The sequence below is a fragment of the Xiphias gladius genome, chromosome 19 (assembly GCF_016859285.1).
Source record: "Xiphias gladius isolate SHS-SW01 ecotype Sanya breed wild chromosome 19, ASM1685928v1, whole genome shotgun sequence".
NCBI classification, from domain to species: Eukaryota; Metazoa; Chordata; class Actinopteri; order Istiophoriformes; family Xiphiidae; genus Xiphias; species Xiphias gladius.
In genome coordinates this window covers 16495001-16510208 of record NC_053418.1, presented here as the reverse complement: position 1 = coordinate 16510208, position 15208 = coordinate 16495001, and the positions used below count along the sequence as shown (strand labels likewise).

Here is a 15208-nt window from a genome sequence, read left to right as displayed (position 1 = left end):
TTCAACCTCCCTGTAGGTTGTGTTAAAGCTCCAGCAGCTACGAGTGTCTCACAGACGATACACCTGCTACCCCCAGCACCCATATCCCTCCATCTTCCGCCTCAATTTCCATCATTACTACCCAGTTACCTATGACTCCTACCCCTGTGACTCCAGCTCGTACCTCCGCAGGAGTGCTGATCTGAAGGCTAAGAGGAGACGCGGCCGTCCAGCCAAAGCCAGCGAACAAATCACATCGAAGCTGCCTTTTGTTCAAGGATATGGTTATCCGCTGGCAGGGGGAAATTTCTATGCAGCACCGTATGCGATGCCTTACGCACCTCCTCTGAGTCTGGGCTACTTTCCCCCTGCTCCCCCATTTTACCTGCCCCACCACTCGCTAGGACCTGCACCTCCATCTCCCTTTATGAGGCCAGCTGTCCCCCCTCCCAAGGCTTTCCACTCCAGTGGACACTCCAAGCTCCAGCCAGGGGCCAAGCTTCGCAGCGCTAGTGGCCCACTCCAGGGGCCTTCTGTAAGAGGAGAGGGCCTTGGATCCCTGGGCAATGGCAGTGCAGGTGGTCTTGCAGGGGTTCGCCTCCATAAGAGGAAGCACAAGCACAAACATAAGCACAAGGATGAACCCCTCCTTTCACCGCGAGACCGGCAGGAGTGGGGTGGGCTCTTCAGTGGAGCTAAGACCACTGCACGTCTCAGCATGCTGAGTGACAGGAGGGACTTGTCCAGTCAGGGCTCTGCAAAGCATCTAGAGAAGCAGAGGGGCAGTGGTAGAGGCTCAAGCCTGGGATCCAGCTTAGGGATGTTTGAGTCGGACCAGCTGTCGACACGCTCTCTTGCTAACAGCCAGTACCACTCCCGTCAGACTGGACAGCCAATAAACAGCTTCATGAGCAGCTACAGTAGCCAATCGCAGCGGTCGGAGTCAGCTTCTGACCTCTTTTTGGGGTCACGGGAGGACGATTGTGGTGGGAGGAGCAGGAAGACGAGGCTCGCTGTGTTTGGAGATCAGGGCTTAATGTCATTCCAAACTGCCAGGCAGGAGCCAGGACAGATGAACAAGTGCTCCAGTCCCTCCCTCACTGGTAAGAACCTCTTACATTAGGATTAGCTGTTCATTTTAAACTTCACTGTGTATTTGAAAGTGTTTGCACTGCCCTTTTGCTATTATCGGAAACCATGACAGCAGAAATGTTTTTTCTTTTGACAGCGGTGGCATGGTAAAATGCATTGCTTACTTTGATGATGTGTTGGAGGTTTGAGGTTAGCCTGAACTGCAATAACTGCCTGTTGCTTACTTGTGTTTATCTAACCAGTTCACTTATGGCTGGAATTCCTGTAGGTACCTCACATTAAAAGCCATACATGGTTCACCTGTGGGAAGCTAATGATATGAAGCATCAGAAGGAAATGTTTAACTGACATTAACAACACTTGACCTCATTACAGATCCAATTAAGGGGCAAAGGAGAGCAGATAGTAAAACACAGGGAATCCTCAGTTAGAGAAAACAGGAACAGGAATTAATTAGCGAAACAAAACTACAACCAACTTCTATTGTAAACAGGAGATTAAAAAAGCAATAAAAAGCTGAACATGGCCGATTTATAAATGTGGCTTATTTTTCAGCACCTGCGTGACTGCAGATTTAGCCAATGAGTTTATCATGATGTTGATATAGCTTGGATGTGCTGCGTGCACATCCAGTGCTCCCTGCTATGAGAGAACTCTGGATGTGCATACTGTGCAGTAAAGCACAAGATGCTACACTGCCATTAATACACCAAAGCAGTGGGGAAAAAAAGACAAATACACAGTGTGACAAGCCAGTTATTTTTAATCTTAATCAGCCAAGGTGGCAGAACTGTTAACATAGTGAAATCAGGAGCATGTTTGCAAAAATTATTGAAGTCCAATATATTATTCTGTTCCCTTGTGATAATTGGCTTGTTATTTGCTGGAGTGGAGTTTTAATCACATAATTAGTCAGAGTTAACAGGGCTTTTCTTATTTTAAATGTAGATTGCTGCATGCTCAGCAAGGTGATTCCTATTTATAAATATGCTATGTACAGCACTATTAGGACTTAAAGCAGACAAAGCGGCAGGGTAGCCCCAAATTCTCACTACCAAACTAATGTGTATTTTGATACATTCTGTTTTTGCTGTCTTTGAGCACATCTGGCTGGGGATAGAGAGAACGTAATGCATGGATGGAGACGACTATAATTCACCAATCACTCCTTCCTCTCCTCCCTCCCTCCTTTCCTCCTCTCCTGCCAATGCGTTTGCCAGAGATATATTATTCACACAGTGTGATTTATTTTCTACAGACACGCCGTAAAAGGACCTTGCCTGTGTTAAAAGAGCTGGCTGGCAGCCAGGGGTTTAATGACTGGGGCCTAGTCCAGTGGTGGGGAGGAGAAGCCAGGGGCTCAGTTAGAATACACCCCCCACCCCAGGGGATCCAGGAGGGATGACTCATATACAGCCCCCCCCCCCCCCAAGCACACACACCCACCTCCCACGTTATCCCTCCAGTGTTGTTATACCTTTTCTACCCTCCATGTCCTTTCCTTTTCCCCTTGTGCTGCTTCTGCAGTTTTTGCCCTTGCTTTCCTCCTGTCACTCTCTCTCACAATCCCTACATCCATACGCAGACTTCCCCTTGTTCCTCCGCCTCTTCCTCCCCCTCCCCCTTCTATCTCTCTTTCCTTCTTCCCTTTCTCTTTCTGCCTTTTCCCTTGTCTCCCCTCCCCCTCGTTCCCCCATTACCCTCTCTGTTCCCCATTCCCTCTGCCCCTCCTCTAGCATGACTTACCGCTTCACTTCACAGCTTTAGCCCAATTAAAACATAGGCGTGTGTTCATACGCATGCACGCCGCACAACCATACATATATTCATTCACAAGCTGGCATAGACCCACTCTGATACACACAGATATATACACACAGGTCGATAGATCCCCATCCACAAGCTAATACAGACGCAAAGTTCATATTATTATCTGAGAATGCAACTGCCTTTGTCATTCCTTAATAGAAATAGTTTGTAGTGATTTAAACAGTTTTATTTCTTGATGCTTGTGTGTGTGTGTCTGACAGCAATCTCTCAGATGCATATTGGCATCAAAGCAAGTCATCTTCTACTTCCTTAATGAGAATCATTTTCTTCGTGTCACATGGCTTGTTCAAACACATGCATGCACTTTTATGCAAAGAAACACTCCCACTAAATAATATACATTAAGGATCACTTTATCCTGTCTGAAACCTGGTCTCAGCCACTGCAGTATGTTGTAGTGATTTCCTATTCCACAGAGAAACAGGTACTCACTGCTATACTGCCCCTCACACTGCTGAAGGTCACCGGTTTTATGTTCCGTGTATGCAGCTCATAAATTTCTGCTACTCTGTAGTGTGTGTGTGTGCGTGTGTGTGTGAGCCTAGCGTGTGCACACTTCTGTTCAGCTCATAAACTACTGCTACTTAGTGCTTTCTGCATTAGACTAATTTCACTGTCTGCCCTGAATACTTGAGCAACAATAGAGTGAGATGTTCCTCTGAGTTTTAAATGGAGGGCGGTCAGGCCTGTCTTTATCTTCCCCTACTCTTAGTTCATTAGCAAGCACCTCACCATGGAGCTCTACACTCTAAAACTCTTAATTTTTACTTAAACATTTCCATTTTGTTTCTTTAAATGTTGAAAAAACATTGTATGACAGTATCACATATATATTCTGTATCTGCTTGTTGCAACACTTAAAGCTATATGAAGCTTTAATACACATGAGTGACATATTCAGCCAAGATGCCATGCTTTCTTAAATAAATAAACATATTCTCAATGTCTTGTGCATCAGTTTTTACACATTTTCCTGCAATCCAGCCCACCATATTTGGTGTATAAAATTTCTGGGCTGTTTTGGTTTAACACAGTCATCAGTGTATTAGAGCACTGCAGAAACCTGCTACACTGTATGAGCCTGATTCTGGAAGAAAAGAATAAAGGGGATGGCTAGGGAATCCAGGAATAGGAGTAAAAGCTCAAGAAAAAGAGACTAAACATGTTGTATGCACACTGCTTGGGGACTGGTGGCTGATTGTGCTTTTCCTCCATTTTGGCTGTGGCTCAGTCTGAGCCCTGGGAACAGTGCCCAGACAGAGAGGAGGGGGGAGCTAAGAAATGGGACAGAGATGGGAAACAAAAAGAATGACAGAGACGGACCCAGACCAGGAAGAGGTTTCTGAAATGGAGAAGGAATTGAAATGGTGCAGTGTTACCAGTTTAATTGAAAATTAGAGAGTAGCATATTGCTGCCCATGAAGAGTAGAGGGGAAAAAAGAATGAGAGTGATGGGGAAAGGGAGAAACAGAGAGGACAGAACAGCGTGTAAAGGGCTTACTGACCAGTTCACCAGTGTGAAGGAAACAGTATGGCTCCAGTTTCTCCTGCTCAGCCATTCTGAATTGCCGAATTCATTATTTTTGTGCATGTTGGGCATGTGAGTGTATGAATATGTGTGTTTTTGTATTTGTGTCTGTGTGAATATGTGCATGTGCATAAATGTGTCAATATGTGTGTTTGTATTTGTGTCAGTGTGTGTGTTTGGCTTTTTGGCAGCCTGCACTCCAGATGCACAGGGCTGGTATTGTGTAGAGACATATTAAATGGTTAAAGGAGACATTTCTGTGGTTTTCCTGCTAGCAGAATGGGATCTCCTCCTCTCCCCGCTCCTCTTTGCTCTCTAGTAGACAATTACAGGATAGGATCTGCTCTCCTGGCTCAGCTGGGCTTTGAAAGGCTTACATGAATATGTCAAAATTAGCAGGAAGCTCTTGAAGCAAAAAAAAAAGATTTTCTCCATGAGCTAAATTGGCATGATGTCTTTCCTTGCCTTTCCAAGGCAGCTCATTTTGATTGACACACCAGCATGAAAACTCCTTACTCTTTATAGATCTTGTTCTGCTATATATTTACCTTGTGATGTCTCATCTCACTCATGCTCACTCTCTCCTCTCCCAGGTGTTCCCAGTAAGCGGAGGTATAAACGTCGTGAGGTGGAACAGATCCAGAAGGACGTCAGGAGAATGCATTCTTTGAACTTTGAGCATGTGCAGAAGATCCTCCGTGCCAAGCGACTGCAGCGACAAGCCAAAACAGGAAACAATGTCATCAAAAGACGGCCTGGACGGCCCCGAAAACAACCCCTAGAGGAATCAGAGCCGACCAATAGGAGGGAGGAAGATCGGGCCGATGGTCGGGGTTTGGACATGCTGGCCAGTAGGAGAGGTGATGGGAGGACTCTGGGGATGCCTGTCCTGGAGAGGTGTGATGACCTGCCAGGTAGACAGAGCCTTAGGCCAAACTTGACCCCCGAGCCTCTGGAGTTCTCCAATCATGATTCCATCTCAGCAACAATTGAGACAGTGGTGCATCAAGCGCGGTCTGTGGCTCCACTGGCCAAAGGGGTGAAACGCAGAGGCAGGGGTCACAGCAGGGATGAATTATGGGCTCCTTCCAGTCAATAGACCTGCAGGAGTGAGCAACTCCGTAACTGAACAGAGAGCAGTTAACGGAGTTAGTGCTGTTTTCAAGCCTATCAGATGCAGTGCCCTTAATTTTGGGACTCCTCGGTGCACTTTGACTTGTTTCTTCTCTCTGATTTGTTGTGAGGACTACAGTGGGTCAGTGGAGAAGCAGGAGGAGGGAACACTTCCGGTGCCATCCCTCTGTTAGCTTGACCCAACCAGACATGAGCCTTTCAAGGATTCATTGGACCTTCATTTACAATGGCACTATATGGTACTATTTGATACTGAATCTGATGCTATAAAAGTGTGTGGTACTTATGATAGTGTAGGATATTATGTGATTCTTTATGTATCTGATACAGTGATGTGTATGGTACTTTATGATACTGTATCTGAATGTGGCTTTAGCCATATATTTACCAGCAAGGGGAGGGGGAATGGTTAATATAAAACTGTGCAGCTCTGCTTATTTTTGCCTTTCTGAGGAAGCTTGTCAAGGAAATGTGGAATAATACAGCAGTAATTAAGCCACCTTACCCAATTACTTATCCCTGTTTTTGCTCTCATCCCCATCTGTACCTTCTTTGTTTTCTTGCTCTCTCCAAGAAATAACTGATGGTCTCTGGCAGCTCCTCACCCCTGGTCCCCGTCCCTGCTTGACACTCACCCCAATTCTTTAGCCCTCCCTGATGCCTGCCGCTCAATTCCATTGCCCTTTGTCCTCTCATCTACTCCCAATCATGTTTTACATCTCCCATTGCTTGTGCTCCCTCAACATATCCCCTTTCTCATTTATTTCTCCCCCCCTGCCCAGGCCTGACCTGGGCAGTGACATAAAGGCAATATGGTGGATGAGACTGTCCCAGACTGTACATAGAAACAAAGTCCACTGTTGCCTGCCTTGTACAATGGGAAACCAGCTCATAGACATGTACTGGCATACAGTATATCAAATAGAATTGTTGTACCATAGACAATGAAAGTTGTGTATTGTTTTATAACCAAAAACAGACATGGGTGCGACTCAAGACAAGTTTGTTTTCAGACAGAAAGAACCACATGTATTCATTCATACACTCATTATTGTGTTTATATCCAGGGGGCATTGCATACAGGAGGAATATCAGGTGTGTTTTTGGTAAACCTTAAGCTGGTTTAATGCACTATGAAAAACCATACACTTGCATCAATCAAATGCAGCACTTACATGCTTGTTCCAGCCTTATGTTTTGGCCTTCAATGGTGTGGATATCCATTCCAGAGAGCATGCATTATTTTAATCAATTTGTATATGCAGGCTGCGCAGCCAAAAGTGTCAAACTGGAGCCCCAGTCTGAATCGTGATTGGACAGTTCAGCAGAAATGGGCTCTCAGTCAGTGTTTTGAAAAGCTAATCCCAGTCTTTCTACTTAACATGATTTTCAATCCATATCCTTGGAAATATTTTTGGAAAGTAAATCTAGTATTTAGGTTTAGAAACCAAAGTCTCAGTATTCAGTGTAAGGATGTATTTAAAAGAATCTAAATCAGAGTTTGACAAACTCTCCACCATGTTGGCACCAGTGTAAAGCATTCCTATGTGCACTCTAGAATGTAGCCATCTTGGATTTTTTGTGTCAATATGTTAAGCCTTTGTTAAACTCTATCTACAGTATCTGTGGCTTTGGGTAGTGGTTGGTATTTTCTCAAATAAGTACTTCAGAATATAAGCAATGGATCAGTGTTTCTTTGGCAACTCTGTTAAAGTTTCATTTCAGGAGATTCTGTTTTCTTTGGGCGGGGTGGGATTCTCAGTTGCAGCAGTTCAACTTGTGCCTTATGTTTCTTTCTCTCACCAATTTACATTTGACCTGAGAAATATCAAGTGGCAAAGAGTGCCCCAGAAATTGACCCAAAATATTCATGATTGTGCATTTGACGCATGTGTCTTAGTCATCAGAACCCTGACACTGCCTGTGTCCCTTCACAGCTTCCATAGTCAGCATCCTCTGTCACCGGGCACCGAGTCGCTCTCCCAGCTATCTTCTAGTTTTCTGACCAATATCATCACAACAGAACTAGAGGGGCTGAACTGATGAAAATGATATGATATTACTGTATTAAAAAGACATAACGTACTGGCCTTCATACTGCTTCACGGCAGTGGTGGAAACAGAACCACCGCATCAGATGTGTTTCTATCCAGCAGTATTGATTGTACTCAATGTCCCAGATATATCATTGAAGATCACTTGCTCTGCCCAGTGTTTAATCAGTTATTTACAACATATAACTGGTTATATACTTGGCAGAGGAGGTTGTCATGGAAACCACATTCTTGTACATTGTTGTTTGCTATGCATCAGGCCATGCCTGGCAATGACCTTAAAAGGAATTTCTGTTCTGGGTCCACCCTTCAACAAAGAGAAATAAGTGGTCTTATTTACTGAATAAAATGAATTCATGTAACAAGAATTGTGAATAATACCAGTAATAATTTGTAATAAGTTGTGCAGAAAGTGACTATCATTTCATGAAAACTATAGTTACTGCAACTCTATGCAGTACAGCCTTAACCAGATGTAAAACTACAGTATTGAAGTGTTTGTTGTAAATAGTGTTAGTGTGTCCATCCTGCATGGATTACCGGTTGGGCTCAGCTACGCTGGGACTGTCTCCTAAAACCACAGTAGACCTTCTCTCTCTAGTAAGACTGCTCAAGACCCAAGAAAACATACAGAAATGACTACCCAAACTGATTGTCCTATTCAACAAATTCTGCTGCACGTCGACAGTCATTGTTCCAGTCCGTTAAATTATACAGAATTCTAAAATAATTTGCCTTATCACACCTTTAAACAGTTTTTGGAGGATACAAACCCCGCTGTAGTGCACTCGACCAAAAATAGGAATCCCCACTGACTTGCAACTATTTTGCCTGCAGCCAGTTGGGGTTGTGCTGTAGCGTGAAAAGTAACCAAGAGGTTTGTGTGTGGGGGTAGCTTTCAGAGGAAACAGCCAAAAATACACTCGTCCTAACGTTAGTGTGCTTAAACTTGCTTTGCTATATGACTTTCAGTGGGTCTGCAGTCTGTTGTGGTGAAGACGAGGTCTAGATTTGTGGTCCATGAGGTGTAGAGACTAAACGCTTGGCAGCTTACTCCTCCATACTGTGGTCAGTCAGTGGTCTCTGATGTAAGAGTTAAAGACCCCAGGTGTTGTCTGTCCTGTCTGTCTCTCCTACCAGCCAATGCTCCGGTGCCTTCTAACACTGACAAGTATTGTCCTAATCCAGAGCTTTCACTCTACACAGAGACTGCAGAGGGGATTTGGCTGTGAAAAGGGTTCAAGGTCACTGTTGTTGTATTGCATTTAGCAGCCAATCTGGACCAGTGGCTACAGGAGGCCCCCCAAACACTGATGCAAGGATCTTTTACCTTTTACCTTTGCCCTTGGTGCTAGCATCAAGGGCAGTGCAGCAGTGTTTCACCTTAAATCAGTGGTTGGGGTGTGTTTACTGTAGTCCACATTTACCAGTTCCCTACAGCACCTAGGATGAGATATAATGGCACCTAAATTTTGATCACCCCCCATTCCCTATGTAGCATGCTGTATTGAGTGTCCTACAAATGGAGTGAGGGGTCATGTGAGATACAGCCTCATAAATGTACATGTAGTCATCCTCACAGCATACGTTACTTTTCTAAGCTATAATGTTGTTCAAAGCTGAAAGTGCAGATGAAGCATTGAGAAAACCAATAAATGTACTTCTTTAGAGCACAAAGTGAGCTCTTCTAACAGTGTGGGCATATTTTAGTTTGTATACATAGTGTATTTGAACCTTTTTCTAGAGTGGGTTTCCTTTATTTGCATGCTCAACTTGATTGTATGCATAAATATTTTAGACAAGCCGAAAGTTGAATTTCAATTGAATTTGGAGCAAGACTTGTACATTGTTTGATATGTTTCTTTTTGTAATGAATTTTTTAATTCATGAAGCATTTTTGTACATTGTATGAATATTAAAAACTGCAAATATTTGACTTATAGAGTAAATACTAGATGCGCATGCATATGCATATATCCTTCACAGTATGTATGTGTAAATGTACACATATATTTTGTATTTGCATTTGCTGGCATACAGATATATGTCTTAAGCACATATATACATGCAATATATATGTATATCCATGTCCGCTGGCATGCTTTTGGTCATGTTTATCTTCCATGATCTTGTAGGTTCATTTTTTGTTTTTTTAATTTCTCTTTCCTCAGAAAGAAAAGCTCATTCTTTTGCTACCCTTCTGTTGGCTGGCAGCGTTGAGCACTTATTAAGAAGAACTACAGTTGAAGTTGTTCATGTTATCCATTGTGTGAAATAATAAATGACTTTATTGACAGCTAATGGTGGCACTTGTTTTATTATTTCCTGAGTAAAACCATAATGGATTTAATGCACCGATAGCCTAAAAACTGCTTTGTCACATGCCGAGATAAGGCCGAGTTATTTTGTAATAAGAGCCAGTTGGGGCTTTTGCATGTGTGTGTGTATGCGAGTGTGTGTGTAGCGTGCATTCGAACGTGTGGGGGAGCGAAATGACAGCAGGGCCTACTGCACTGTTGAAACTGAATGTCAGATGGTCTCAGTGAATGAGTACTACTCCACAATGTGTCTGCTTTTTTGCGGTTAAACGAGAGGGAATCCTCTCATCAGATTATGCTACAGCCTCACTCAGTCACACTCACACACACACACACACACACACACACACATACATACACACACGTACCTACACACTCTTACTCTCTTTCTTGTTCATTAGCCAAGCCTACATGTCTAAATCCTCCCTGCGCTAGCCCATCAGTGTCAGTTCTAGGTGGGCCGGGCTGCAGGCTGCGCTGTTATTGGATGGAGCTGAGTGGGAAGTGGCCCACTATTGGCTGCTGCCAACTAGTAAAATTCTTCTGTTACCATGGTTGCAGGGTGAGCTGCCCAAATGTGTCTCAGTGTATCTAGTGGTGCTGATGGAACCGTTGGCACCACCAGTGTTGTGCTGAAAAAAATCCCCCCTCCGATGGAAGTCAGGGCTGCAGTGGGGCTGCACCCAAATCACTCTCCACTGATGCCTATAAATGAGCCCACATGGCCCCACTCCACCTCCTGCACAAGAGAGAGGATGAGATAGATCACCGGGGCTGTGATCACGATGAAATAGTGCAGCAAAACACTTCCTGCATGAAGGATGTACTGTAGAGCCAGAGGTACACTTACAGGAAAAAACAGAATCATCAATCATGTGCAATGCATGGAATTTCTCAGCACTTTTAGTGTCACATATAGTTTTTCCCAAGCCCCAGGTACAAAGATTGTAAAGAAAAATATACAACACCATCTCTAATGAGATGAAAGGTGGTGATGATGAAAGACTGACAGCTGGAATGAACAAACGTGATAAAAGTGATATTATTTAACTCAAAAGGGGGGGACCAACAGCGGTGATACATGGGGGAATTCTGTCCATATAAAATGTTACATGAAATATACACAATACACCATATAAAGCACATATATATTTGAATTTATTTCACAAAAAATGTTTATATGAAACTTTTTATAAAACTATAAAGTTACAATATATTCCACCTGGTCAGTAGGTGGAGCCCCCATGCTGGAGAAAAGAAAGGAAAGGTTTGGAAACAGACTAAACTTAAAGTGGTACTGATTAGTCTTTTTTTCTTGTTTCTCCACAAAAATGTGCAAAATCCTTCCAAAACCTTTCAGCTTTGTAAAACAATATTATTAAAGCTTATCTGCTGTGACATATGTGCAGGGCAGAAATATTTCAGTACAGTTATAGAAGTGAAGAGTTAAAAATCTATATATTTGAAGAACTGGATCAGTGTTATGCTATGGTATCAAGAGATACCGACTGCAACGGAAATGTAGTGGTGGAGAATTGTACTCAGAGAATGTGTGAGGAGGACAGGGCTTATGAATTGTGGTGTTTAGCTGGGGCCCGTGGGTCTACTGTTCTCAAACTTAAATAAACTGCTTTTTAAGGAAAATGTTACAAAAATTTGGGAGGATTGGTTGTTTGGAGATTAGGACGTGTATCTTTCCTTATTAAGGTAAAGAACCCCTACACACACTAAACAACCCAGCTGCCATTGCTGCCATATTGACAAAGTGGTGAGTAGTTTACAGGTTTTACAGGTGCCTTGTCTCCTGTTACCAACTCTTGCTTCATAAGAACTATTTGTGTATGCACCAGTAAGTCACTGGAAACAAACGACTAGAATTTGTGCTTGCACTTACAGATTATTGTCCACTATAAAAGTTTAATTCTTTGTCGATTGTGGTATTTTGTGGTTGAACCAGCAGGTGTTAGTGTAACTCACCTGTGTGATCTCCTGCTGTCCCCTTACAAGTTCTGTTATTTCGCAAGCTATGCAAGTATGCGTCTTTGCTGCAAAAAGTAAAGATGAATAAAACAAGCTAGAGTCTGGCCTTTTTTGTGTACTGGGACATTGGTAAATGGGCCCTTACTCACCAAGTCAACCTCTGAAAGAAGTTTCTTTTGGAACTTTCAAATTCTTTGCGTCTCCGTCATTTCCCCTGTTAAAAGTTGTGCTTGAACACTTTGCAAAGATGGTTAATTGCCAACATAACTAGTCCATGGACTGTAGTTATAATCTCTCAGGTTTTGTTGAAAGACAACACTTACTTGATAATCATAATAATTTTCCTGACACTGTGAATGTTTTCTCACATTCTTATTTGGAATATGAACTGGGAATTCATGTAAATATGTCTGTATGTCTGATAAAAAGCTAAACAGCTATAGCTAACAGTAAAGTTTTGCTTTGCTTTACAGCCCCTCATAAGCATCAACAAGAAGAAGTAGTATTGGACACACTGTAAAAACTATTGGCAATGGGTTCGACACAGACATTCAACCACAGTCCAACAAATGCACAATGATGGCCGGACAATGGCCAACTGCACTTTGAAGGAACTTGAAGTGTATCATGAACTGTAGATGGAGTGGGTGGCCCTATGGTGATTACACCCTCTAATTGAGGATTCCTCCTCCCAAATTCTGCCCACTTCCTCAAACCTGCATAAATCAGTGTTGTTATACCAACGTCTGCAGCACAATCACTTGAAGTAGCTGTAAGCTATCACATTTCTTTATGTTGACTTTTGGCTCCATGTCCATCTCTATGCCAACAAATTCACCTATGAATTATTTTAAAGCTCAGTCTTTGTGCCTTTGGAACTAAGCTCTTACTGTTATTTCTGGTTACATTATGGTTGGCCCTTCATGCGCCCCACATGGTGTGGATTACACAAACTCTATCAAGCCTTAGAAGTCTACAAAAGTGTCTATGCAGCGCTGTGTTTGCCATTTTTGTCAAATTTGTCTTTTCTGTTATCATTGCTCAAGACCAGGAACCTATTAGAATGGGCATATAATGTCATCCCACAGTCACCTTTTATTAAAAATTAAAAATTAAAACTTCTTTATAGCTCTCGCTGTGGCTGCCTGATGCCTGAGTGCTGCGGTGTCCCTTCAACACAAGTGCAGAGTGCAACAATAAGTCTCTAAAAAGTGACACTACTTATTCTGCAAAATTTGTGAACCATTATCATCAATCAATACCGTCAACTATTTACGATTTTCTCTAAGTCTTAGCACTGATGATATTCTGAGTCAAGCTGCATGAGTGAATGATAATGAATATTAGTGACTGTTAGTCACTTTGGCGTGTCCAAAGCCACACAGACCACCAACAACAGACACAGCCATAAATTTATAACAGATAGTCCTTCAGTCCAGGCCAACTAACCAGGAAGACTGCCGTGTAACCAAGCATCCCCTCAATTTATCTCTGTTGGTGTTTTCAGAGGGTGACTATTGCTTGTGTTTATGAAGATGGATAGAGCAGGCAACATCTAAAGGCACCCCCTCCTCTCCTTCCTCTGTCGTTCTCCACTGCACAGTGATGGCAGTGATGGGAGACACCATCTGGTGGTGAAATGTGTCAGTGCAGCTTCAGCCCCTCAAAGCCCCTCATGTCACAGCCATAAGACATAGGGCATCACCTATCTATCTGTGGTCAAAGCAGTAAAGAAGACAGGTCCACAAATACAGTTTGAGAAGAGGGAAAATGAAGTGTTTGTTTTTTTTTAAGGATTTCAATAATAAAAATCTGAACTATGACCTTAAACTGTCAAACCTGCACACCCCAGTGCTTTATTCATTGATCCACTTGAGAGATCGGTGCAGGAATTACTGTAGCTGAAAGTTGGTTATGTCTGTGTGTGGCGCAAAGAGAAAAACACCAGAGATATGACAGAATGTGTTCTGCCTGAAACCGGCCACTGTTGCCACGGTGACAGTGTGACTCATGGCAGTTTGATTTGGATTTATAGCAGTGCCCCGTTTCGTGTGCGATTGTGTAATTTGTCCGTGTATAAGCATGTGTGAGCATCTACCCTACTGCACGTTTGAAAATCTTTTCATATATAGGTGCATATTTGTGGGCTGGTAGGATAAGAAAAGATTAAAAAAAAAAAAAAAAAAAAAACAGAACAAAAAAAAAAGGACACACAAAAAAAAAAAAAACCAAAAAAAAAAACCCAAAGGTAGAATTTCTTCTGTGCAGAGAGTAATTGTCCACATCTCTCCTTGGTCACAGTTAGAGCCTTTGTTAGCAGATTGGCTCTGCCTGAGACTTATTAATGATGCCAACACTTAGGTAATGTGCCTTTTTGATGAGAGTAGGGCACTTAATCTTTCTATTCAGGCTCACACATACACACACTCTCTCTTTCTCTCTCACACACACCTCCCCCTCAATCCTCCTAATAAGCTGTCTCTCTGTCTCCTGTAATTTGGCAGACGAGTCTATTATATGATACAGTCATATTTTATTAATGGACCCCCGTAGCGAACACACACACCCCTTAGTGGATGAGATTATGTGACGCACAGGGAGCGTGTCTCTGTGTTAAAAATGATTTCAGCTCTTGGTTAGTTTTCATCTGCACCGTTTGTCTGCTGTGATGTTAGTATTGGGCTAAAAGGCAGAACCTCATGCATTTCTGCTGAAGTTGGCACTGTTCCTCCACACATCATTACACTTCCATCAGCTCAGTGATAGCATGGAACAGTGCAGCTTCAAAAGGCCGAAAACAGCATAATAAAAGACAACGTTCAATTATTGAGTTAAACATTTTGTGGAAATATTCTTCTTGTCTCTGTCTCTCTCTGTCTCTCTCTTCCTCAGTGTTGTGCAGATAATTCATCCCATATGTTTCAGCAGTGCCAGGCATTTCAAGCTCTGTGGTGAAGTATGCTCCTCCAGAACTCATTTGCTCAAATTCTATATTGCTTAATGATATATTACCCAACAAATTCAGTATTGTTTTTGCATATCTGTAGTAACATTATAAAGTGTATTTAGTGGCTATTATTGCGCAACTACACTAAGAGCCTACAGCCACGCTAGTGGGTTGGTGACAACATATTTGGGCACAGCGGTCCTTTGAACTAAATGCTAACATGCTCACAGTGACAATTCTAACATGATACTATTGATATTTAGCAGGTATAAGATTTACCATTTTCACCATCTTAGCATGCCAACATTGGCTAATTAGTACTAAACACAAACCCTGTAACACATGA

At 42.6% G+C, this 15208-nt stretch overlaps 1 protein-coding gene across 2 annotated transcripts in view; it reads left to right on the top strand.

Annotated features, from left to right (window-relative positions):
- The window catches only part of setbp1 (SET binding protein 1), a 35116-nt gene extending 25216 nt beyond the window's left edge, over positions 1-9900 (top strand). For both annotated transcript variants that reach the window (XM_040155102.1, XM_040155101.1), the window contains exons 6-7: positions 17-1082; positions 5023-9900. In XM_040155102.1, coding sequence (XP_040011036.1) covers positions 17-1082; positions 5023-5528 — 1572 coding nt within the window. In that variant the 3' untranslated portion in view covers positions 5529-9900. The remainder of the gene's footprint in view (positions 1-16; positions 1083-5022) is intronic.
- Positions 9901-15208: the final 5308 nt, after the last annotated feature.